General features: G+C 33.1%; 1 protein-coding gene and 2 long non-coding RNA genes across 3 annotated transcripts; 1 reads left to right on the top strand and 2 right to left on the bottom strand.

Moving 5' to 3' along the window:
- Positions 1-728: 728 nt before the first annotated feature.
- LOC120157689 lies at positions 729-15,857 on the bottom strand. Its single transcript, XR_005519157.1, has 3 exons — positions 15,846-15,857; positions 8,143-8,147; positions 729-856 (listed from the first exon to the last, which is right to left on the bottom strand). It is a non-coding gene; the product is annotated as an uncharacterized LOC120157689 (long non-coding RNA).
- On the top strand, positions 12,496-25,416 carry LOC120157696. Its single transcript, XR_005519158.1, has 3 exons — positions 12,496-12,706; positions 13,286-13,287; positions 25,307-25,416. It is a non-coding gene; the product is annotated as an uncharacterized LOC120157696 (long non-coding RNA).
- LOC120157680 (transcription factor MYB72-like) lies at positions 25,309-27,123 on the bottom strand. The gene is made up of 4 exons (XM_039168744.1): positions 26,939-27,123; positions 25,931-26,060; positions 25,713-25,844; positions 25,309-25,675 (listed from the first exon to the last, which is right to left on the bottom strand). Exons 1-4 carry the CDS (start codon positions 27,075-27,077, stop codon positions 25,672-25,674), a joined length of 405 nt encoding a protein of 134 aa, XP_039024675.1. The 5' UTR covers positions 27,078-27,123; the 3' UTR covers positions 25,309-25,671.
- Between the last annotated feature and the right edge of the window lie 674 nt (positions 27,124-27,797).

Raw genomic sequence — 27,797 nt, forward strand, 5'->3', positions numbered from 1 at the left:
AAGAACATAAAAGCATCTTGGGCCTGTTCACTAACATGGCTATAGATGGCTTCGTAAAGAATTTTCATGTACTCCGCAAGGTCTTCTATTGCTTTAAGATCCCATCTGCAAGTTGAGATATATTTGGCACACCAACTAACCATTAAACAGCATAATGGTAAAAGAAATCATAACGTATTATTAAATGATCAATGTTTCATTTTGGAATAAAATGACCCCTGATTGGATGAAAATCATTGGTTGACTAACGATCAATGTTCTTCACTAACGTGACAAAACCTACGTGTCCAAAGTGTTGACCTGACACATCCCACCTAATATGAGTGTTGATTTTGCATGTAGTACATGACGAAAGTGATGACGTAACACATGCCACTTGTACTTGAATGATGATGTGGCATGTGTCACGTTATTATTTTTGACATATATGTCTTGTCACATTAGCGAAGAACATCATTAGTCAACTAACGATTTTAATCCAAATAAGAGTTATTTTACCCTAAAAATAAAATATTTGGGGTCAAAATATTTCAAAAAAACATGAATAAGAATCAAAGTAACTATTTAATCAAATGGTAGTAGAATTTTTTTATCTTGTACTCATTAAATAATATATGATATCAATATCTGTATTTATCTATCTATTTATTACAGTTTTACTGCGCATCTGTATATTTCTCAAGCTCATCCAGTGATCCAAGCGGAGTAACTAAGGATCCAAATATAGCTATATTCCTCCTTCACTTGGAAAATTGGGGACCCGGAGGGGGTAATTCCCATTGTCCAAAAGTAAATCTAAAGCAGCCTATCTGGACCAAAAGGAAGCCTTTCCTTGATATTCAACTCCTTCCACCACCTGCCACTGCCAGTACACATCTTCTAGGATTAATTTTATAGTTTGTTAGTGAAAAACCTTTCTACTGTGAGATAATATATATAATTATAGTTTTATTAGAAAAATAGGTACATAATAAAAAAAAAAGAGAAATGTGTTATTGCAATTATCTCTAAATATATAAGGAATATTTATATTATTTTCTCAATCTGATATTATATTTTAAAAAACTCCACTAAATCAGACCCAAATCTGATTTTCTTTATAATTTTTTTTATCTTCTAAAATCGAATCACAACCTGTTAAAGTTTAAATTTCATGCCCATCCTTACATGTAATGGTAGGGCTCGACTAATGAGACTTTCTTTTAAAATTAGGGTAAAGTATAGTAATGGTCACTGAACATTTCTGAAGCTTGCATTTAGGTCCCCCAACTTTTAAAACTTGCAATACAGTCCCCACCATTTATTCCGTTTGCAATATGGTTCCCAACTTAAACCACCGTTAGAAATTAGGATAAATTATATAAAAGGTTATTGAACTTTTCAGACACTTGAATTTAGGTCCCCCAACTTTTAAAACTTGCAAAACAGTCCTCAATTTCATTCTAAACCCCAATTTCCAAAGTAATTCAATTTCATTCTAAACCTTAAATTCCAAAATAATTCAATTATGTCAGATTTATTATTATTTAATTTCATCTTATTTTATGTGATACGTATTTTTATATAAATATAATAGTATAATTCTTATCTGTTGAAGAAATTTTTTAATTAAAAAAAGTAGTTAGGATATAGAAGAGGTTGAAAATAATTCGAATTTTAAATTTATAAAATGTTATTTTGACGTATAAATAAAAGTGTAAACTACTAGGTTGACAACTTAACTATCTAGCTCTTTTTACTTTGTCATCGATCTTTTAAATTTATCAATCATACAACATAATTATTTAACTGTTTCAACTAAGCCACTAGTCGTTACCAATTGATACAAATGATGAAGTGGCAGTTAAAAGGAATTGACATTATTATACATTCAGTCTTTATTATTTATATAATCAATTTGGTCCTAAATTAAATAGAATTTAATAAATTAATCATTTAATTAGGATATGACATGTGTTAACACATGATCATGACACGTGTCATTGGTGACACATGTCACCACCTAATTATTTATATATGCTATCAATTTGGTCCTAAATTAAATAAAATTTAATAAATTAATTATTTAACCAGGATCTGACATGTGTTAACCCATGATCATGATATATGTTATTGGTGACACATGTCACCACCTAATTAGAAGAAAATTAAGTTACAAAGAAGTAAAATTTGGGTCTTGGGCAAACTCAAACCTGAGTCATGCAAATGAAAGATACAGGGTGGAGCCACTAAGCTAACACCATCGTTTGTGTTAAGAGATATACAATAATACATATACTAATAGTATGACCAATGCCAAAAAAAAGAATATAATGGAAAATGGAAATAATGAGATTTGAACTTTGGCAAAAAAATTTGAAAGCAATAAATGATGGGAAAATATTATATTTTTTTACAATAAAAAATATTATATTTGATAAATTGTTTGATAGATTTAATATTTTTTAAATATTAGTTGATACAATATTTTAAAAGAATAAATTTAAGATTTATATTTTAAACTAAATTTAATAATTATATTTTTCATATTTATAATTCATGATTATATATAATCTTAAGTTGAGTATTTCTAATATAATTAATAATTTTAATTTCTTATTAAAAATAAAATATTCAAAAAATATAAATGATTCATACATTAATATATGAATATATTTTTTTATACATCTAAATATAAATATACATTTATATAATATATTTTTATTCTTATATTGAAATATTTTGATTAAAATATAAACATATTTTAAATACTAGTTTATACAAGAAAAATAAAATATATCAAAAATATAAATGATTCATACGTTTAAATATAATTTGAATCATTTATATTTTCTATACATCTATATTTAATAAGAAAATAAAATTATTGGGGGACTGTTTTGCAAGTTTTAAAAGTTGGGGACCTAAATTCAAGTGCCTAAAAAGTTCAATGACCGTTTATATAATTTACCCTAATTTTCTAATAGTGATTTAAGTTGGGGGACCATATTGCAAATGGAATAAATGTTGAGGGACTGTATTGCAAGTTTTAAAAGTTGGGGGACCTAAATGCAAGCTTCAGAAATGTTCAGTGACCATTACTATACTTTACCCTTAAAATTATTACAATCATCATAATTGCAATTTTATTTATTCAACTAGATAAAAAATTTAAAAACATTTTAAATAATTAAAATAAAAAATTATTTATCATCGTTATGGATCGAGGGATGTTGTATTTTGGAGTTAATTCTAGACCATAATATTGACATAATAATAATTTGATAATAGACCGAGTTAATATGATTGTGAGTCGTGAGATAGGTGATCTCTAATAGTGTACCAGGCATTGGGTGCGTTATGCATAGACGATCAAGTGGGAAGGAGACACCATTAGCGTGTTTTGGTGTTGTATACATCCTCAGTTAAAGAGTATTCTTTTCCTCCTCTATTTAGGTTTAGGAGGTTTTTAACGAGTCTCTTTTCTAAGTCTTGATTAATAAAATCCATTTTGTCGAGGAAAAAAAAACTAGGTGTTGTGAGACAAATCAAGTGCTTGTAGAATGGACATAAAGATCCTTCCTAGAAGTGTCCTCGGTTTGGACATTCCAGCATACATTGGTTTCATTAGCATCTATGAGCACTAACATCATCAATCAGGGTTCCTTTGAGCTTTCCATCAGCGTCCTTGAATTTTTCGAAAACATCTGATTCACATATTGAATTTATTAATTACATATTGATATGTAACTTGTCAACTGAAGTTTTTATCCTTACCGCAAGACATTTTGAAACCATATTGCCTGAAAACTCGAAACACAATTGAAGTAGAGCTTAAGTCGAGGTCATTTAGATCGTTTTCATGGGAGTTGAAAATGCTTTCCAGTTGGTTTTCAATAACGTTCTCGAAATGATTCGACAGACCAAGACGAAGTAGAGTATCTATGAATGTAACATTCTCGATGGGATCAGCTGCAGAAGCCATCAGCACGTCCTTCACTTTTTCTTTCAATGGATCTATTTCTTTGGTTAATGAATCAAATACCTGAGACTGCTTGAAAAATTAAGTAGAGTACATCATAAATAAAAGTCCATTTTCTATCTTCAAATTAGATGTTAATTTCAAGTTTGGGTATGTGTTCACATGCACAATTTCTCATGTTTAGTACTGTATGAATGAAAGCCAGTGATTTGAAATCATATGCTTGACCTTCAAAAAGCACATAACTCTGGTATATCAAATATTTCAGGATTACGCTTAGCATCGTAGTTAATGTCGTGCATTGCAACTGCATGATGATACCAAGGCAAATCCTGATAATTGGATTCAGGTTCAATTTATGTCCTTGCCCAAATATTTGGAGCATTCTGCAATCCTTTACATTGTGAAACAGTTGCCTCCCATACATCCGCCTCAACATCCAAAACTTGTCCCTCTGAAGCAGCCTCAACAATATCGGACTCATCAACTAATGATGTGTCGTCATCGTCTACCAACGGAACAATGTCTTCATCATCCTCGCTAAATTCAGCAAGGCTTTCACCGAACCGTCCAACAAGGTTCTCATCACCATAACTTCCATGTGGTTGAGAGGGTCCTTCTCCTTTTGTTCCTCGAGCTGGTACTGATGACGTCGGAATATCAGTTGCATTCGCCGTTTCGACGTACATCTCTACCATATTATTATCTGATGATTGATGAAGTCCAACCATAACAACAACATCGTCATAATCATCAAGCTGAATTTTTCCATAAGTCATTGGATTTGATGAGATCAGGTGCCGATAACTTAAACATGAAACAAAAGCTTCAAATTTTCTCTCAATTTTTTGCTTCATTTGGCGATGCGATACATTTACAGGGAACATCATATTGATCAGTATGTCTGACTTAAACACAACACCAACTTCAGTTTGTAGAATTTCGCCATTATAATGGACAACTGTGAAGAATTTGTTGCTCGTTGTTTGAAATGTTTTTGGTTAGATGAAATGAGTTTTTTTTTTGCGTAGGAGATTGAAGATGAAAGTAGTGTATAAAGTAAGAGATTGAAGATGATGTGCAAAACTTAAAGGGAAGACATATTTTTTTCCGTTGGAACTCGTCATGTCGGTGTGACGAGTTCCTTTGAAAATTTTAACAAAAATTCGAATGTTTAACAACGGTTAATCTAACGGTCAAAAATTTGAAAATTATACCCGTTGGAACTCTTCACTTTGACGTGACGAGTTCTGTGAGAATAAATATTATTTTTTTAATTTTCTTTTAAAAAATTACAAAATAAAAAAATAATTTTTTATAAGGACTCGTCACGCCTGTGTGATGAGTCCCTCAAGAATTTTTTTAATACGGGTGTGGGGCCCACCTGACAGGGTCCATTAAAAAATTAATCCAGCGTGACGAGTTCCATGAGCACTGTTCAATTTACCGTAGATCACGAATTAAATGTTTGTGTGCCATAATGGGCTAAATTATTTATCCAGTTGCCCTGATGGGCCAATTTGGCCCTTTATATCCTTGGTGAATATGTACCCAATTAAACCTAATAAATTAAAGGCTTAAATCCATCGTTCACGACCAAATTTCTTTAACGCTCCCATGAATGGAATGCAAAAATTTTGTGAACTAATTTTCACTCACGCCAGCCGCACCTAGGCATGTAAATAATCTGAACGTTCAGCGAACCTTTCATGAACCGTGCGTCGGGAAGTTCGTTTATGTGCGTTTATTTATTAAATGAATGAACATAAACAAGATTTTGTGTTCGTTTAATTAAATGAATGAACACGAACATAGGTCTCGTTCGTTCATTTACGTTCGTGAACGTTCGGTTATGTTTGTTCGGTTATGTTCGTTTACGTTCGTTCATTTATGTTTAACCCAATCTTCTTAAATCAATTTTGGTTACCAATTTGTAAGTATCTTAAAATTATTAGTTAATCTGATATTCTGATGACCAACTCCATAATTAACCCAGTTTTATTTGGAGATAAAATCCAATATGTTAACTCATAAGGCACCTCACACCTATATTCATTTCTCCCCTTTTTTCAGCAAACTCCAGTGTTCACTGGAGAGTGGAGACGATTGGTGAAAGCTTCAAAACAAGTTATATTATAGTGCAATCTGATTTCATCTCTTTCTCTATTTTATTTGGCTTAATAGTTGATATGTAAAGTTATTGCGGGTATCTTCACATCTAAAACTCAAGAAAACATCATACTTCTTTTTAGAAATAGATGGGAAGATAAAGGTAACAATCGGAAGTATATGAGCATCAGTAAAGAGAAAAATATATAGAATTTGTCAGAAAACAAAACAAAGGTTTCTATGCAATTTCTGAAAAAATAGTGTAATAGCGGAAGTAATGAGTTTTCTAGGAAGAACCCATTAATAAGTAGAAAACACTTTGACAATGAACTTTTGTTTTCATAGTTCTTGTGTGACATTTAATTGTGGAGTAGACTTTAGGTACGTTAAAATTTTGAATGGTGGTTTAGCAATAATATCAGCAACGATATGTAGAATCGGAGGGATTTCGGATCTATGTTATTGCCTTGTAGTTCAATTTTACCGTTCGATATCTTCATGCTGTTAAATTTTATACTCTGCCAACGGAAAGGACCATTATTAACAAATCTCACTAAAGTTTGACATTGATGTCACAAAACTTTTAGTCGGTGAATTTATTAGAATAACGTAGTGTAAAATGATTATTCATATGTAATCATGGACTACTAAGATAAATGTTATAGCGTTAAATTAAAGTCGTGTGAATCATTTAATATCTTTAAAAGATCGATCAAAATATCTGATATCTTCAAACATTTCATCACTGCTAATAAGCTCTTACGCTATTTATCACTGTAGATTTGGTTGATTTGCATTGTCGGCTATTTTTCATGAAAGAACAATGGAATGTAGGGTCTCCAACGTTTATGTTCGTGTTCGTCTATGTTCGTGTTCGTTTATGTTTGTTTATTTATTAAATGAACGAACATGAACAAGCTATATTCCTTAATGAACGAACATGAACAAAAAAATTTATGTTCGTCTATGTTCGTGTTCGTTTATGTTTGTTTATTTATTAAATGAACGAACATAAACATACCTCCGTTCATGTGCGTTCGATTCGTTTACAGGCCTACCCGCACCACTTGAATTAATTCGATACAATGCATGAACATCTTCAAAATTGTGCTCGGTCACACTTTCAACTCGATTTGAATTGTATGGACAAAATTAGGATTTTACATATATATACATATATTATTGTAAATTTTAATCGAATATATGGCCTAGTTTAATGATTAAGGTGTTTGCACTCTCTCTTTAAATCTCAAGTTTGAATTCCTTCTTCAAAAAAAAAAAAGTTTGAATTCCTTTAAAATCATGCTAGTTTCTTTTTTTTTTTTCCCAACTGTCATTAGTTATAACAAATTATATATCATAATCAATTACTAATTGAGGGACCTAGCCTAGCGGTTTTGGTGTGCCTAAGGGAGCTTTAGGTTGCTGGTTCGACCCCCACCTGAGCATAATTATATAATTAAAATCTATAAAATATCATCTAATCTAGTAGTGATATTTAATTAGAGATTAAATTTATAAATTAAATTAAAATTATGATAAAATTAAAAGAATGTATTAAGGATCAAATGTGTAATTATATTAATTTTATTAACTGTTAAATCAACACTTTCGTTAAATATTAATGGTAAGTGGCCTGTAATTAGATAGTGACCGTTATAATTAGGTCTCTTTATTATATTAAAAAAATTAGACAATATTTCTAAATCATCTATTTTTCTTTCCATTTTTTGTTTCACACATGAGCTTTAACAGGTTTGTTTAAGAATTAATATCCCTAATTTTTGGCAATATTTCTAAATCAAGTCATAAACCAATTAAAACCAGTTTAATTTGATGAGGTAAAGACCCAAAGACGAAAATGTAAATCAAAGCCCAAATTCACCTTGATTCAAAAGACTCGTATTCATGAACAGGATATCGAAGATGAAGTTCTTGAAATAAAAGAGATTATATCTTGAGGACGATAAATCGATTTGCCGATATTTTTAAATAATCTGGAGTGATTATGAGATAATATATACTCATAATTTTTTAGATATTAATAACACATATCCTGCAAACATAACTACTCGAACTTAAGTACTTATAGAGAATAATACTCCATTTTATCATTAGAGTCGCTCAATAAATTCATAGTGTCTGAGATTTTCTTCTTGATCAAGCAACGATCTTTATATCGGGTTAAACTGTCTAAGGAGGCAATGTTGGTTTCCGAAGCCCAATGGTAGGAATGTTCCTTATTATGTTAGTTTGAGATGATTCGAGTGTTGTCATTGAAAGATAATCTTTCAGGACATAAACTTTTTTGTTAGGACATAAGATTTAAAAAACAAATATTTCATAAAATTTAGCAAAGTCAACTGATATTTATTATTGGATGAAATCTGAAAGATGAGCCAATGTGGTTGATAATGATATCACCAGCTTTGAAGCTCTTGGTCAGAAATTAGCCATCACTTAATGCCACTGCCAAAATTTCCACATGTAGCAGTTTGGGTTTCAATCAATAAACCAACAGGAATTTTAATTAGGCTCTGAAAAGATTTTTGTTTGCCCTGAATTTGCTTAGGGAGATTGAGACCTTGAATTCATGATGATTTAAGTCATTTGTGGCTGGGATATGGCCTCTGGATTATTTGACTTCGATACTTTGGGTCCCTAGCAGTACCTGGATCATCAATGTAGGCAACAAAGTCTTATGTTTTCTTTTAAGCAGTCCTTTACAAATATGGGGTATATCATGAATCTTTCCTGCTCTGCATGATTTGCATTAACTCCTTTTCTTTCATGCATGTTGAATTATGTTCCTCAACTTTTACGCCCCTGACATTAATGGCGCTCGAATCCAGAACCTCAAGTAATAACAACCATTCTTTTACTATCGATGTCACTTGATCTGTGCTTGAAACAACAGTTAGATATTTTAAATTTATACAAATTTTGACATGCACAATTTACGCGAATGAAATATGAAATTCAAAGATTAGATTGTTAAAAAGGATGACTGTATATAACATATCTATTCTAATCCTAAATCAAAAATTATAAAACTTTAAACCTGAAGTCAAAGTATAAATCTGATACCTAAATCTAAAATATTAAACCCTAAAATATAACCCCTAAATCTTAAGTAGGACATATAACATCAAAAAAAGGTTATATAAAACATATTTTACGCAATATGTATAATAAAAAATCTCCTTGTTGAAATATTAATACTGCAAAAATTTAATAAAATATGCGATAATATTTAATTTTACACTAATATAAATAAATCACATCCCTGAATTCTATTGATCTTAACCTAAAGGATTAGCTATTCAATCTTAGACATTACTACCTCAACAAAACTAATAAATTTATATTGGCAAGAGGAAAAAAGGGTATAATCCTTTTGACCATAAAATTATTATCGATTCAATCAACGGGTTAGTTTAAGTGGTAAGTAGCTTGATATCGCTTAAATAAGGTCTCAAGTTCGAGTCTTTGTGTATACACAAAAATTCCCGCTGTGAGACTCACCCTCCAAAACCATGTGTACGATCCGAGTCAGTTTAGATTAGTCATAGTGAAACCTTAGAACGGAGGGCAATAAAAAAAAATTATTTTCAATTCGCATACATTTCAGAACTCATACCAAACACATCGATTTTCAAAGTCTTGGTCATTCTATAAATGTGAAAGGCAGAAAATCAATCTTTGTGTAGTGAAATTCGGCTTAACCTAAGACATTTTGATTTGTGTTTTTCAAACTTTTATAGGTAAAGAGCCAATTTACCCCTAAAGTCCACGACGAAATGGAAATATCTTCTGATGAGGTTATGCTTCTGTATAATTGGGATTTTTTTTATCTATTTAATATATGTTTTTATATATATAAATTTCCAGTCAAGATAAAAACTTGAAAATAAGAACAAACTTAAGAATTGTATATATTATTTTAGAAAAGTAATTGATTGTTAAACATAAAACTTATCTTATATACAATATGTAAAGATTATTTTACAATCATCATTAGTTTACAATATGAGAAGGCTCATCCAAATGAAAAGACTGAGAAAGTTTGCTAATAAACTTACCAAAGTCTTGACAACCTAAAGTGGTTATCATAGAGGAAGCAAAGAACTTGGAGATACTAACATTTGATGGATTTATTGATTCGTTACTTATTCATGAAATGATGATCAACAGAAGGCTAAAAAAAAGTGAAAGTGGAGAAGAATAAAGTTGATGTTGCCCTTAGATCCAGGGATGGATTGAGGGGTGTTGTGGGATGCGATCACACCCCCTATAATTTTCAAAAGAAAAAATCAAAGGAAAAAAAAAGAATGATCGGTTGAATAACATTATCTGCCCCTTAATGTTTTTTTTGGATAAATTGAATTTTATTACCCAAAGAAGCAGAGAGTCTGCTACAAATCAAATAAAAGTGTATAGCTACAATCCGATCCAATAATATACCGAAAACCAATCCAAAAAACGAATACCAAAAAACTGGATCCGATAAAAACTCAAACTGAGCCGATAGATGGCGTGCCCACGCCATAACTGAATATTTCTTCTGCGAAAGATGTGGGTGAATAAGTTCCCACGCCTTAAGTAGAGATTCTTTTGCAGTAGCTCGGGATGGATAAGCCGTGCCCACGCCTTAACTGAAGACTTCTTCTGCGTTAGCTCCGGATGAATAAGCCGTGCCCAAGCCTTAACTGAAGACTTCTTCTGCGTTAGCTCTGGATGAATAAGCCGTGCCCATGCCTTATGCGAACGCCTCTTCTGGTATTGCCCAAGAATTATATAGGAAAGTTTAACACTATCAAACATGTTGATCTTTTTCCCCCTCAGTTTAATACCTACAAATTCTTTGATGCAAATAAAAAGATCATCAGTAGATCTTGATCTTCCTTAAAAGATTCTTCGATTACGCTCCTCCCACAAAACATAGATTTTAGCACACCATGCAAGTTTTAAAATAGTGGAAATAAGAGACTTGCCTTTCCAAGAATTGCATGCCCAAACAATCATGTCCTCCCAATAAGAAATTGATTTCTTTAACCCATTGTGTTGTAAAATGATCTCACACATAAATTAGAAGCCGTGGGACATTCAAAGAACAAATGAGACCGAGTTTCCAGTGCAACATTACAAAGGACACAGTCCCCAGTAGTGATAATCCCCATTCGTTGAAGTCGATCACGAGTTGGAAGTTGATCTAGAATTGCCATCCATGCAATTATGCTGAGTTTAGGAATATGGAGTGGGAACCAGATCAAGGTATGCCATGAAACTTTATTCGCATTCATCCTAATTTCCTGCCAAATATCTCTTATGGGGATGGTTCTATTCGTGATTGCTGGTAAAGCTTCTGATCGAAGTTTAAGGATTCTGTTGAAACTCCAGCTGTAATTAGGACCCCCTTCAATGTGCCAAAAGTTTTTCTCCTTTAACACGTATGTTTTGATCCAAGCAACCCATAGCGACCCCTCTCCTGCAAGGATATTCTTTATGAGTTTTATCATGCAAGCTCGATTCCAGGATTTTAAGTTCTTCAGTCTAAGACCTCCCTCAGATTTGAGTTGGCATATTTTCTCCCAACTGACTCGTGCGCCTGTAGCAGCCTTATCGGTTCCTTTCCAGAAGAATCGAGAGCAGAGTTGCTCGATCTTGTTGATAACAAATTGAGGAAGAAGAAGCTGTCTGCACCAGTAGTTTGCAATGCTGAACAGGACGACTCTAATTAGCTCCAGTCTACCAGCAAAACTCAGAAATTTACCAGACCATAGATTAAGTCGTGACTTAATGTTTTCAATAAGATTATCATAATCTTTCTCAGAGAGTTTCCTAGTAATTAGTGGAACTCCTAGGTAGCGAACATGCAAACTTCCAAGATTGAAACCAGTAAAGTGTTTGATTGTCTCGACAGTTCTAGTAGAAGTACCAGCAGTAAAGAAAACACATTTGGCAGCATTAAGATTCAAACATGACATTTCGTAGAATTGATCAAGGACAGAGATAACTCCTGCAACAGACTCCACATTACCCTTACAAAATATCAACAAATCGTCAGCAAATGATAAGTGGGTAAGCCCTATTTGCTTGCATTTAGGATGGTAATTAAACAGTCCTCTAATGGCAGCCAAGTTGAGTGGAGTCTGGAAAGGACATTCATAGATAAAACAAAGAGAATTGGTGAGAGAGGGTCTCCTTGCCTTATGCCTCTTGCTCCCTTAAAGAATCCAATCAAGCTTCCATTGAAAGATATTGAGAATCTTACTCCAGAGAAGCAGGCTTCAATCCAGTCAATAAATCTGTGAGGAAGGTCTAATGCTTTCAGAACAGCAGTAATAAAACTCCAATGAAGCCCTATCTTCCCCTTAATGTTCATTTGTTCGAAATTGAGAGATTTTTGAAAAAACAAATGATCAGATGAATATTTATTTTATCCACCATACATCTAAAAAGGCCTAATTAAAGTGACCAAGTGATGAAAACCAACTAAATTCATAACGAAAGCATAGTCAAAACTACTAGGAAAGCCCCTTATGAACTACTACTGTTTTGTATTTGATTCGGATAGCACAACTGTGCTATGAATGGGTGCCATAATGCGACAACGACATGTGCCCCATATCATGTGTTTTGGCTTTGGTTGCATGGGTTGGGACCGACAGCGCACACATAACGCGGCAGAAACAAAATGTGACAGACTCACCAGCAATCCAAGTACTTTAAATTCGAAATCGGGAGGAAGAGATGTGATTACTTACATTGGGTTCCTTGAAAATCAACAAATACAGTAGCGGCTAATGAAAGTCACGAGCAGTTCGAATCCTAACCTCCACAAAAATTCGCCTTGAACTCTACTTAGTTCACCCAGTTGAATAGCAGTTAAGAGCAAAACCTTTTTAGGAATTTCGATATTTTTCCAAAAAACATTAAAACGAATGCAAAGACCAATATATCTCTTATATATGTGTCGCCCTAGCTATTAAGACTTTTAAAATTTCCGAATTTAATTAGGAATATAATTACTTTAATTACATTATTAAATTAGGTATTCATGTGTAATTAAAATTACTCACATATTATATATATATATATATATTAAATACACATTTTATTCATGTACAATCAAATTGTACATATGTGATACATTTATAAGTTGCTCTATTTTTCAACCATTGAATGCAACCCTGTAGGTTCTTGTAATGTTAGTAGTAATAATTAGAACTATTCTGATATTACAAACAATGAGTGATATCTAGTAATATTAGGCCTATAAACGAACCGAACACACACGACCGGATGTATGTTCATGTTCGTTCATTTAATAAAAAAATGAACATAAACGAACACGAACATAAACGAACAATTTTTTTTTTGTTCATGTTCGTTTATTAAGGAATATAACTTGTTCATGTTCGTTCATTTAATAAATAAACGAATATAAACGAACACGAACATAAACGAACACGAGCATAAACGAACATAAACGTTGGAGACCCTACCTTCCATTGTTCTTTCATGAAAAATAGTTGACAATGCAAATCAACTAAATCTACAATGATAAATAGCGTAAGAGCTGATTAGCAGTGATGAAATGTTTGAAGATATCAAATATTTCGATCGATTTTTTAAAGATATTAAATGATTCACACAACTTTAATTTAACGATATAACATTTATCTTAGTGGTCCATGATTACATATGAACAATCATTTTTCCACTACGTTATTCTAATAAATTCGCCGGCTAAAAGTTTTGTGACATCAATGTCAGACTTTAGTAAGGTTTTTTAATAATGGTCATTTCCGTTGGCAGAGTATAAAATTTAACAGCATTAAGATTTCGAACGGTATAAATTGGACTACAAGGCAATAACATAGATCCGAAATCCCTTCGATGCTACATATCTGTTGAGTTAATCAATCGACGGAATCGGCCAAGAGGGGGGTGAATTGGCAATTAAAAATTTCGTGGAAGCTTTTGCAGAAAAATTGAAAGTAATTGCACAACGATTTACAGTGGTTCGACTTTCTCAAACAAAGTCTACGTCCACTACCTTAACTATCCACACTAAGGATTTTCCAACAAATTCACTAATTTGTTCTTTCTTTTGAGGCCAAAGAGATAACCTTACAAAATCCCTCAAGAGTATACCCCAACTCTTGAGAACACTCTTTTTCCCAAAGAGAATATTACAAATTTGCAAATTTACAAGAAAACCTCACAAGGTAAGATGTTTGCACAATTCTAGAACAAGAAAAGAACACTCAAAGATAATTACAAATGAGCACAAATGGTGTTCTTGAAAGCAAAATGAATATTGAAAGGAAAATTGGCTTGATTTGCACAAACTTGGTGTTTGATGCTTTCTCTCTTGTTTCTCTATATTTTCTTGTTGATTAAGGGCTTCAGAACTTGTTTAAATACACCTTGAATCTCTTCTGAACGTTGGGGATGATTAGTGAAGATCATATAGTCGTTTTAGTGTGAAAACAATTAATACAACAGTTTGGAGCGTGGGGGGAATCGGTACCCCCTATGGGGAATCGTTCCCTAAGTGTAAAATTCAAATATTTCGACCGTTGAACAGGGGGGAATCGGTACCCCCTATGGGGGAATCGGTTCCCTCCGAGCATTCTGGAAATCTCGGAGCCAAACCCTTCAGGGGGGAATCGGTACCCCCTTGGGGGGGAATCGGTTCCCTCTGAGCAATCTGGAATTTTTAGCTTTGAAATGGTTCGAAATACTTTGAAAGATTATTTTGAAATTGTTTTAAGATTAAAACTTAATTTTACACTTAAGTAAGGATTAAAAATGATTTTTGAAATATTTTGAGTAATGTTTTGATATTTGAATAATTATATCGAATATACTTAGAAAATCATTTTGGAAAATCTTAAAATTCATTTTAACTTAATTTGTTATATCGAAATATCAAAATGTTTTCAACAATCTCCCCCTTTTTGATATAACAAAACATTTTAGTAATTTTTAAGATTTTGAAATCAAGTTTTGAAATTACTCCCCCTTACTTTAACACTTCTCCCATTTATCATTTTTTAAAACACACACTTAAAACACACTTCTCCCCCTTTTTGTTAAATCAAAAAGATTCAAATGAACGTGAAAGATATTAAGCCAATTGATTAGGTATATGTATGCATAAGCTGCTAAGATCACAATTAAGAGAAATGTTAGCCATTAGTTCCGTAATCAATATTCATAAATAATGTGATATGGCAAAATTGGTCATATTGCTAATAATGATGTAAATGATGCAATAATGAATAAAACACACCAAACATATAAGTTCACACCATCCATAAATCCAAAATCCAACAATCCACAAAATCAAACATTCCAAAATATTCAAAATGTTAAAACAATAAGTTTGGAGTTCAAAGTAAAACATTTAATAACATATCCAGATCAGGAGGAGGAAATCGAGCTCGCATAGCGGATATTTCGTTAGTGAGGTCATTAATACGTGCATTGGTTGCTTCATTATTTGCACGCATTTCCTGAAGAATTTCTAATTGTTGAGCTCCCATTGTGGATAGATGGGACTCTATAGAAGTAAAGCGCGAATCCATGGTCGCATATCGGTAATCAAATGTCTCCATAAAATATTGAAAATATGGAGGCATTTGAGTCGATTGTTGTGCGTGCTCCTCGGGTTGCTCAGGCTCATCTTCAGCTTCATCGATATCCCTCATTAATTGGTCAAACTCTGGATCTTCGTCAGCTTCGGGTGGAGCTTGTGAAGAACTAGCTCCCGGAGTAGTTGCAGAAGATCGAACCCATTCACGGTTTCTTTATTTTTGACCCATCCCGCTCTTGTTAAAGAAAGAAGATTGATTTGTTTCTTAAGAGGAAAAGCGGCATCTAGACCAACTCGAAGCTCGGCTTTAGAAAAGAGATTACTAAGGATACAACCGTAAACTAGTGAAGAACAGAGTTTCTTATTTGGCACTAGGTTAACGGTTTCAACGATCTCAGCAAAGATAATCTCGGAAAGGTTTATTTTTATGTTGTGTTCAAAACAATGCAACCACCAAAGGTCTAAAGCTCTAAGAGTAGAATAACGACCCCCGGATGGTCGAAACCACCAAGTGATCATGAGATGAAGAAAACGCTCATGAAGATCTAGAACACTTGCACTATCATTCCGTTTATATCGTGAGCCTAAAACTTGTTTTTCGTTTGATAAACCTTCATTATCCAAGCCTAAGGCATTGGCTATGTAATCCGGATCAAGATGGAAATATTGACCTAGGAGGTAGAAACGTACTCCTATGGTTTTGGTTTTGTCACGATTTTTGATACAAACGGCATTACAGTAGAAGATACGAACAAGTTGATGATAGACAATGGGTTCAAGTTCGAAAAGTTTATCAAATTTCCATTCGTGCAAGATAGGGAGATATTTAAAGTTAATATCAACCATAGTTTGAAGAGATGGGATACGTTCTTCCCTAATCTTATACGAGTCAAAATATTGGTAAAACCAATAACGATAATCTTTAGGACCCGGTTGATTGAAACAAGAATTTTGGATAGTCAAGTTAGGATCAAGATTTGGAATAGGATTTTGAGGAATAGGAGGAGGATTTGGTTGACGACTAGAACGACTAGATGAAGACCTAGCACGTTTAGGATTAGACATGGTTTAGGAAATCAGAATAGAATTGATAACCTGCAATTTTAAAAACAAATGTATGCAATTCAATTAATCCCAAAACTCAATTGAGTCCTCAATATTTCAAGGTTCTCTAAATCAATCCTAATGGGAAAAGTTTTTGAAAAACTTTTGAAAAATATGGTTTTGAGAAACAATATATGTATAGTTTTAATAACAACAACATAATTTAATCAAAACACAATAATTTGAAAATTAACATTTTTTTTTATTTCGAAAATTTAAATTTTTTTTTTTTGGAAAATTCTTGTGTTTTTGATGAAATTAGTTGTAACATCTAGTTTTTAATCACTAAACAATCAATGCCCAATCACTATTTTAACCTATAACTAATTAAAACTAATCTTAGTTTCAAAATCAATGTAATAGAGAGTTTAGAAAAATTTACCTTGAAAGATGAAGATTGAGGGGATTTTGATGTTGTTTGCACGATTTTAATGATTCCAACAGATTTAGAAGATGATATTTGAAGCAAATTCCGATTAATATCGTTGATTTGAGGCAAAAATGGAGATTTGAGAGATTTAGAGGTGAAGAACGGCGGAAGAAGAAGAAAAGGAGGGTTTTGGGGTTTTTGGGGGTGTTCTACCCGATTTAACAGAACCCCAGGGGGGTATCGATTCCCCTGTGGGGGGAATCGATTCCCCTTTAAAGGGGGAATCAGTTCCCTCATGGGGGGATCGATTCCCTCTGCACCAAAATGCTAAAATCCGACTTTTAAGCACATAAAATGCTAAATAAATCTTTTCTAGTGGTATAGGCAACTCATATATTGAAAAATAATTATGTTCAAACAATTAAATTAATCTTTAAACATTATTTGAACATAAAATTAATTTTCACTAAGAATCATAAACTCCCCCTAACTAATAGCAAGAATGCAATCAAAAATTATTATTATAAGCATTTTTCAGTATTTATTAAAAGTGCTAAATTATTTTAAACACTAAGTGAAGATAGGTTAGTTAAACCCAATTCTCTTCTAAGTGTCCAAAACCTTTCCTTGTCTAAGGGTTTTGTAAAGATATCCGCTAATTGATGCAAAGTATCAACATATTCTAGAACTACATCTTCCTTAGTGACATGGTCTCTAATGAAGTGATGTCTTATTTCAATGTGCTTAGTTCTAGAGTGTTGGATGGGATTTTTAGTGAGACAAATAGCACTAGTATTGTCACACTTGATAGGAATGGTACCTACTTCAATTTCATAATCAAAAAGTTGTTGTTTCATCCATAAAACTTGTGCACAACAACTACCGGCTGAAATGTATTCCGCTTCAGTGGTAGATAATGCCACACAATTTTGTTTCTTTGAAAACCAAGAAATCAACATATTTCCAAGGAATTGGCAAGTACCGGAGGTGCTTTTCTTATCTAATTTGCATCCTCCATAATCCGCATCAGAAAAGGCATGCAAGCTAAAGCTAGAGTCTCTAGGATACCAAAGTCCTAAACTAGGAGTGTCCTTAAGGTATCTAAAGATTCTCTTAACAGCTAGTAAATGTGATTCTTTAGGACATGATTGAAACCTAGCACACAAGCAAACACTAAACATAATATCCGATCTACTTGCGGTTAGATAAAGCAAAGAGCCAATCATTGACCTATATAATTTAACATCTACACATTTACCTCCTTCATCTAAGTCAAGCTTTGTTGAAGAGCTCATTGGAGTGTTATGAGGTTTCCCATTTTCCAGTCCAAACTTCTTGAGCATATCTTTGACGTACTTAGCTTGATTAATGAAGATGCCATCTTTTCTTTGCTTGATTTGGAGTCCCAAGAAAAATGAGAGCTCCCCCATCATACTCATCTCAAACTCACTTTGCATTAGCTTATAAAATTCTTGGCAAAGAACATCATTAGTAGAACCAAATATTATATCATCAACGTAAATTTGAACTACTAATAAATCTTTACCTTTTCTCTTTAAAAACAATGTAGTGTCAACCTTTCCTTTTAAAAAACCTTTTTCAATTAAAAAATTTGACAATCTTTCATACCAAGCTCTAGGAGCTTGTTTTAAACCATAAAGAGCTTTTGTCAATTTTAAAACATGATCCAGAAAATTTGAATCTTCAAAACCTGGAGGTTGTTCCACGTACACTTCTTCTTTTATAAAACCATTTAAAAATGCACTTTTAACATCCATTTGATATAATTTAAATTCATTGAAACATGCAAATGCTAATAACATTCTAATTGCTTCCATCCTAGCTACGGGAGCGTATGTTTCATCATAGTCTATGCCCTCTTCTTGAGTATAGCCTTGTTCCTCACTATATTACCACTTTCATCAAGTTTATTTCTAAAAACCCATCTAGTACCTACAGTAGATTTATTACTAGGCCTTTCAACTAATGTCCATACTTTACTTCTCTCAAATTGATTTAATTCTTCTTGCATAGCCATAATCCAATGTTCATCTTTTAATGCTTCTTTGATGTTCTTAGGCTCTATGAAAGAAATAAATGCAACATAATTACAGATATTTCTAAGAGAAGATCGAGTAGTTACCCCTTTTGATGGATCACCTATAATTTCACCATCCTTGACATAGTTGTACTCTCTTGGAAAAGATACTTCCCTTTCTTCACTGGTTGGATTCTCGAGGGGATCATGAGTTTCCTCATCTTTTGTTTCTTCCTTTGATGATGATTCTCCAACGTCATGTCTAACGTCATTTGCTTGTACAATACCTACATCATCATTAACAGAAGAATCCTTCCTCGGAAGGCGATTATCATCGAAAACAACATGTATAGACTCTTCTACAACTAAAGTTCTTCTATTAAATACACGATAAGCTTTAGAATTTAAGGAATAACCCAGAAAAATTCCTTCATCACTTTTAGCATCAAATTTGCCAAGATTTTCTTTACCGTTGTTTAAAACAAAATATTTACATCCAAAAGGATGAAAATAGCTAATGTTAGGCTTTTTATTTTTGAGAATTTCATATGGTGTTTTCTTTAAAATTGGCCTAATCATTACTCGATTTACAACATAACAAGCGATATTTGTGGCTTCCGCCCAAAAATATTTTGGCAAATTATTTTCACAAAGCATGGTTCTAGCCATTTCTTCTAAAGTTCGATTTTTCCTCTCAACAACTCCATTTTGTTGAGGGGTTCTAGGTGCTGAAAAATTATGGCTAATACCATTAGAATTACAAAACTCAATAAATCCAAGATTTTCAAATTCAGTTCTATGATCACTTCTAACACTGGTGATAGAGTAACCTTTTTCATTTTGGATTATTTTCGAAAATGTGATGAAATTTTCTAATGCTTCATCTTTAGTACTTAAGAATAGAACCCAAGTGTATCTAGAATAGTCATCTACCAAGACAAATGCATATTGTTTTCCTCCCAAGCTAGTAGTTCTAGTTGGCCCAAAAAGATCTAAATGGATCAATTGTAATACTCTACTAGTTGATACATCATTAATAGATTTAAAAGAAACTCGCTTTTGTTTTCCTTTAGCACATGCATCACAGATTTTATCATTATCAAATTTAAGCTTAGGCAACCCTCTTAATAAGTCTCATTGAATTAACCGTTGCAAAACACTCATACTAGCATGACCTAGTCTCCTATGCCATAACCAACTATCATGCTCATCCTTAGCAACTAGGCATAAATTAGTCATATCAATAGAATCTAAATACACCATGTAAATGTTTCCTATTCTATGACCAACAAGTATAATCCGATTAGATGCAATGTCAATGACTTTACAACCATTAATTTCAAATAAGACATTGAATCCTTTATCGCATAATTGACTAATACTCAATAGATTATGCTTTAATCCATTCACATATAAAACATTCTTAATTTGTATGGAAGAGGTATTACCTATTGTACCAATACCTTCAATGTGACCTTTTGAATTGTCTCCAAAAGTCAATTCTCCTCCATTTTTGGCGTTAAGCTCAATGAACCGGCTTTTGTCTCCGGTCATATGTCTTGAGCATCCACTATCAAGGTACCATGAATTTGAATTTGTTTCCCGTGCCTTATAGCAATGCTCCTTTCCCTACAAACATAGATTAATTTTTGATTTTTGGTACCCAAATTCTTTTGGGTCCATATTCATTAGTTTCCAAAATCCTAGTCCCCTTAGGTATCCATTTGTGTAGGATATTTTTATCTTTAGTAGTAATGAGTTCTTTAGGAACCCACATACTTCTAATGATTTTTCAATTAGAGGTTCTTTGGGGACCTCTATGATTGTAGTTTCTAAAACTTTTTCTAACAAAGTTGGATTTTGAATTTCCACCTTTTTCAAGATGTTTTGTTCCAACTTTATCAAAAGAAGTTTTAAGATCATCAATTTTGTTTTGATGATCATCATTGATCTTTGAAAGTAAATTTTGCAAATCTAAATTTTTCTTTTCAAACTCTTCTAGTTTGATTTGTAAATCTTTGATTTTACTTTCAAGATCGTTGTTGGTTTTGGATATGAGTTTGTTTTCATTTTTCAATTTTAAAACATCATTTTTATATTTTAAAAACAATTTCTCATAATCCGAAGCCAACCCATTGTACTCCTCAAATAACTCATCTTAAGATAAATCATCAAAATTGGATGAGTTAGAGGTTACCTTAGAATCTTCCCCGAATGCCATCAAGCACAAGTTTGCTACTTCTTGTTCCTCTTCATCGGAACTTTCTTCATCGCTCCATGTAGCCACATGAGCCTTGTGCTTATTCTTTGATTGACCATTTTTCTTCAATTATGGGCAATCATATTTGACATGCCCCGGCTTTTTGCATTCATAGCAAATGATTGGGTCATTCTCTTTTGGTTCATTTTTGAGGCCTTCATTTCGTTTGAATTTTCTTCCTTGGTAAGGTCTCATCATTTTTCTGAACCGTTTGGCAAACAATGCCATTTCCTCGTCATCATCATCATTATTAGAATCACTCTCATCTTTTGTGGATTTGAGAGCAACTCCAATATTTTTCTTCTTCTCCTTTTCCTTTGGTGTCTCTTCAACTTTATCAAGGTCCACCTCATCTTCAAGCATCATCTCATGAGTGAGGAGTGAACCGATAAGTTCTTCAAGAGTTAAGGACGATAGGTCCTTAGACTCGATGATTGTTGTCTTCTTTGATTGCCATGATTTTGGGAGGGAGTAGACTAACTTCCTCACAAGCTTTTCATTTGAAATGATCTCTCCATATGATTTGAGACCATTGACAATCGTTGAAAATCTATCTGTCATAGCTTTGATGTCTTCATTTGGTTTCACCCTGAAATTTTCATAGCTATGCGTTAGAATACTAATTTTTGATTTCTTTACCTCATCTGTACCTTCATGTGTGACTTGAAGTTTGTCCCATATTTCTTTGGCGGTTGTACACGATGAAACTCTTCCGTATTCATCTGGTCCAAGAGCACAAAAAATAATATGGATGGGCTTTGGAGTTGAGCTGGAACATTCTTGTCTCTCCTTCACTCCACAACCTTGGATGAGTGAGAGGTTTGATGTATCATTCTTCTACAGCATTCCATGCTCCCATGTCACTTGCTTGAATGAAGTACATCATTCTATTCTTCCAATAGGCATAGTTAGCTCCATTGAAGAAAGGAGGCTTGTTGACGGGCATCGAATCGAGACCGGAGTCGAAGTTTGAAGAGGAGGCCATTGATGACTTTAATAATCGATATAACTCTTCCCGAATCGACTCAAGAGGTGATTAAACCTTCAAATGAGTTAGGCTCTGATACCAATTGTTGAGTTAATCGATCGACGGAATCGGCCAAGAGGGGGGTGAATTGGCAATTAAAAATTTCGTGGAAGCTTTTGCAGAAAAATTGAAAGTAATTGCACATCGATTTACAGTGGTTCGACTTTCTCAAACAAAGTCTACGTCCACTACCTTAGCTATCCACACTAAGGATTTTCCAACAAATTCACTAATTTGTTCTTTCTTTTGAGGCCAAAGAGATAACCTTACAAAATCCCTCAAGAGTATACCCCAACTCTTGAGAACACTCTTTTTCCCAAAGAGAAGATTACAAATTTGCAAACTTACAAGAAAACCTCACAAGGTAAGATGTTTGCACAATTCTAGAACAAGAAAAGAACACTCAAAGATAATTACAAATGAGCACAAAATGGTGTTCTTGAAAGCAAAATGAATATTGAAAGGAAAATTGGCTTGATTTGCACAAACTTGGTGTTTATGCTTTCTCTCTTGTTTCTCTATATTTTCTTGTTGATCAAGGGATTCAGAACTTGTTTAAATACACCTTGAATCTCTTCTGAACGTTGGGGATGATTAGTGAAGATCATATAGCCGTTTTAGTGTGAAAACAATTAATAAAATAGTTTGGAGCGTGGGGGGAATCGGTACCCCTATGGGGAATCGGTTCCCTAAGTGTAAAATTCAAATATTTCAACCGTTGAACAGGGGGAATCGGTACCCCCTATGGGGGAATCGGTTCCCTCCGAGCATTCTGAAAATCTCGGAGCCAAACCCTTCAGGGGGGAATCGGTACCCCCTTGGGGGGGAATCGGTTCCCTCTGAGCAATCTAGAATTTTTGGCTTTGAAATGGTTCGAAATACTTTGAAAGATTATTTTGAAATTGTTTTAAGATTAAAACTTAATTTTACACTTAAGTAAGGATTAAAAATGATTTTTGAAATATTTTGAGTAATGTTTTGATATTCGAATAATTATATCGAATATACTTAGAAAATCATTTTGAAAAATCTTAAAATTCATTTTAACTTAATTTGTTATATCGAAATATCAAAATGTTTTCAACAATATCGTAACTGATATTATTGCTAAACCACCATTCAAAATTTTAACGTACCTAAAGTCTACTCCACAACTAAATGTCACACAAGAACTATGAAAACAAAAGTTCATTGTCAAAGTGTATTTTCTACTTATTAATGAGTTCTTCATGGAAAACTCATTACTTCCGCTATTACACTCTTTTGCATAAATTACATAGAAACCTTTGTTTTGTTTTCTGGCAAATTCTATATATTTTTCTCTTTATTGATGTTCATATACTTCCGATTGTTACCTTTATCTTCCCATCTATTTCTAGAAAGAAGTATAATGTTTTCTTGAGTTTTAGATGTGAAGATACCAACAATAACTTTACATATAAACTATTAAGTCAAATAAAACAGATAAAGAGATGAAAGCATATCTGTAAAACTTCAGATTGCACTATAATATAACTTGTTTTGAAGCTTTCAACGATCGTCTCCACTCTCTAGTGAACACTAGGGTTTGGGAAAAAAGGGGGAAATGAATATAGGTGTGAGGTGCCTCACGGGTTAACATATTGGATTTAATCTCCAAATAAAATTGGGTTAATTATGGAATTGGTCATCAGAATATCAGATTAATTAATATTTTTAAGATACGTACAAATTGGTCACCAAAATTGATTTAAGAAGATTGAGTTAAACATAAATGAATGAACATAAGCGAACATAACCGAACGAACATAAACGAACATAACCAAATATAACCGAACGGACATAACCGAACGTTCACGAACGTAAATGAACGAACGAGACATATGTTCATGTTCGTTCATTTAATTAAACGAACACAAAATCTTGTTCATGTTCGTTCATTTAATAAATAAACACACATAAACGAACTTCCCGCCGCACGGTTCATGAACGGTTCGCTGAACGTTCAGTTCATTTACAGGCCTAAGTAATATGTCATTGTTACCTAAGTTATAGGAAGTCATGATTTGACATAACATGTTCGTGACTAAGTATTTCAATGTATTATATCCTTTTGTCCTTTATATCTAGAATATGAACAAGTCTTGGAATAATCACACTTGTGTCCATCTATTATTCCTTGATATCTAGAGTAGACTATAATAAACGAATAATTTGTGACATCTCATATCAACTTATTCGAGCATGGCCATGCATTTCTAGTCTCACTCAATCAAGTGGTTTGTGATATGTTTCCTATTATGTAGGAATGACAAATCCTATCTCTATCATTCACACCTCGCTACATATATCGTGATATATTCAATGTCAGTCTTTATAGTGCAACCAATTATGGAACATGTTTAACTATATCAAAACATACAACAATGTATGTTGAGATTGTAATGATCTCAAGTCTAAGGATTATACATATAGTTGTCACTATAAGCAATATCGTGACCATCACATAATCCAAGACATATGCTTATAGCGGGTCAATCCAATATACTATTCTTTGACAATATATTCATGTATTAATTGTAATATCTTTGTGTCAATGACAATTCTTTGTCATCAATCAATAACATGTTAATCTTAAGCATATTATTATTGTTCATGCCCATAATAATACATGACTAAGGATCTTTTAATAATAATCATACTATTATAAGGACATTATTATCTTTTAGCTTATTTAATGCATAGAAATACAATAAAAGAAAATAATAGTAATATATTATTTGATAAATACGATAAATAAAATGTGTCAATGGGCATACTCTAACAGCATGTCATACATCTCAGGAACTAGTGGCTCAGCTGCATTGTTTGACAAATTGTTCTGGTTTTCATCCCTGGTTACTTCCAGGCCAAGTTCGATTCCCAAGTACTGCAACCACTTGTTGTTTTCAGCTTGATTTGATTGAATCTCATCGGGCTGGAATGATCCTAAGCTATCCAACTTGTTCCAAAAGTCCAAATCCAACTCCAACGGGATATCGACGGCGGTATCATAGATATCCGGCTTGTTCACCTCCTCTGATGCGTTGTTTGCACCATAAACTCCTATGACATCGAACGGTGAACGACCGTGATTTTCTGGATTTAAAGCATCGACTCGACTGGTATCGGTGACGTTGGAGTTACTGGAAGAGATTGAAGAACTTGACAAAGCTTTTAGCTCCTCGAATGCCTCGATGCTTATTTCACCACACGACGACGACACAAATGTAACAGAAGAGCATGACGAGGAGGCCTTTGAAGCCAATCTCTTTTTCAAATGAGTGTTCCAGACATTCTTTATCTCATTGTCTGTTCTTCCTGGTAAATGTGAAGCGATTTTGGACCACCTGTGAAATTAATATAATCGTAACATATGATATCAATACGCCAACAACCAACCAAGATTAAAGCCTGTTTCTAGTTTGAAACTCACTTATTTCCGAAAGTCTCATGTAACCTTATTATAGTTTCTTCTTCCTCTTTGCTGAAGTTCCCTCTTTTGACATTGGGTCTCAGGTAATTAATCCATCTTAAACGGCAGCTCTTTCCACACCTCAGTAGCCCTACAACATAGTCCAAAACAAAAATGTCAAACTATCTAAAGCTGTCTTGTTCATCTGTCGAGAGAGTGACGGAAACAAATATGACAATTCAATGTTTTTGCCTTCAGATTTCAACTAATGATGGATAAAAAATAAGACAGTTTTGGCGCGTCGGGATGCTTATATCAGAAAGTGAAATCAAAACAGCAGCATCATTGTGTTAAGATGTCACAAATTTTCACCTACTAAGGGTGATTTCATGAACTACCTAACTACAAATACATAATTTTATGTCAGGGGTACGAATGTAGAAAATGATAATTGAAAAAAAAAGTGTAAAATTACAAAATTTTAAGGTAAGCTAAATTAGATCATCAATATTTAAACTATACAGTGATTTGAAATTTCTAGAAGGTACGATCACACCCCAACATCCCTCGATCCATCCCTATTTGGCTCATCTCTGGATTCAATAATTCTTGAATGTTTAATGAAAATGAAAAGAAAAAAAAGAATAGCCACAAGTGGCCTTGTGACAATCTGATGTTGACCCACAATTGTTAAGCTGCCACAACATTTTAGGTAGAAGCATTGCAAAACAAGGAAATTTCATAGTTTCTTACCAAACACAAACAAGGAGAAAGAGTTCAAACATTTCATTCAACTAACATTGATGGATTCAATAAAGTAATTCATGGCAGATTTGAATGATTACTTCATTGCAGAAAACGTTTCAGATTTGCAGACAAACAGCAAAATATTTGCAGATTAGTCCGCAAATTGAGAGAATTGAACAAAATGGTCGTTTATAAACTTGGTTACCAAAAGAAGTGAGCAGAAGAAATGTTGTTTGATTCCATGCATGAAGCCATTAGAGAGAAAAGAAGAAGGAGACTGACCAGCATGCTTAGGGAGAGCTCTCCAGTTTTCATGGCCATATTTCTGAATGAAAGTGATAAGCTTCAAGTCCTCTTGGGGACTCCATGGACCTCTCTTCACTTTGTCCTTATCACAACAAGGAGCTCTTCCTTTCCCCATAACAACTAACTTCCTTCTGTTTCCACCACTCACATATCAGATTCTCCAATCACAGCTAAGACTCTTTTTATACCTGCACACCTGTGTGTCTATATATATAGACAAGCAAGGATCGTAAGAGTAATTCAATTTAAATATTCTTCTATCGACGTGATAAAAATATAGAACCGATACGATTTTTAAATATCAATTTCGAAATAACAATGAAATGTTTAAATATGTGAAGAACTCTACCATAGTTAACCAACAGTTGACATCTCTTACCATTTCTATGGACGCATAAACTCTATTTAATTTGTTCCAGATATAAAGATTCAATGATGCTTGAATGTGTAGTGTCCAATTATGGCATGCATGTCCAGTTTTGTGTTGCGTCTACTCTCTATTTTGGTATGTAAATATAATAGGATGTATTGCCTATTCAACCTACTTTTAGAGGATTGGATTGGATTGGAAATTTTGTAAATTTAATGATCTAAAAATATGGCAAGTACACCATGATAAATTAATAGGTGCTCGGCTGGATTGTTTTAGCATGTGTTAAAAATAAAATTATTTTATTATTTATTAAAATGATAAACTTGCATATGCACATTAAATGAATGTGTCAAATAAAATTAATATAAACAAAAGAGATTGTTGTAGATAAAGATAGATAGATATTTTTATGTTAAATGATATAAATTTAAGAAAATATATTAAGAATGTAGAGAATATGAA

This window comes from Hibiscus syriacus, unplaced genomic scaffold (assembly GCF_006381635.1).
Source record: "Hibiscus syriacus cultivar Baekdansim isolate YM2019G1 unplaced genomic scaffold, ASM638163v2 tig00002840_pilon, whole genome shotgun sequence".
Lineage (NCBI taxonomy): Eukaryota > Viridiplantae > Streptophyta > Magnoliopsida > Malvales > Malvaceae > Hibiscus > Hibiscus syriacus.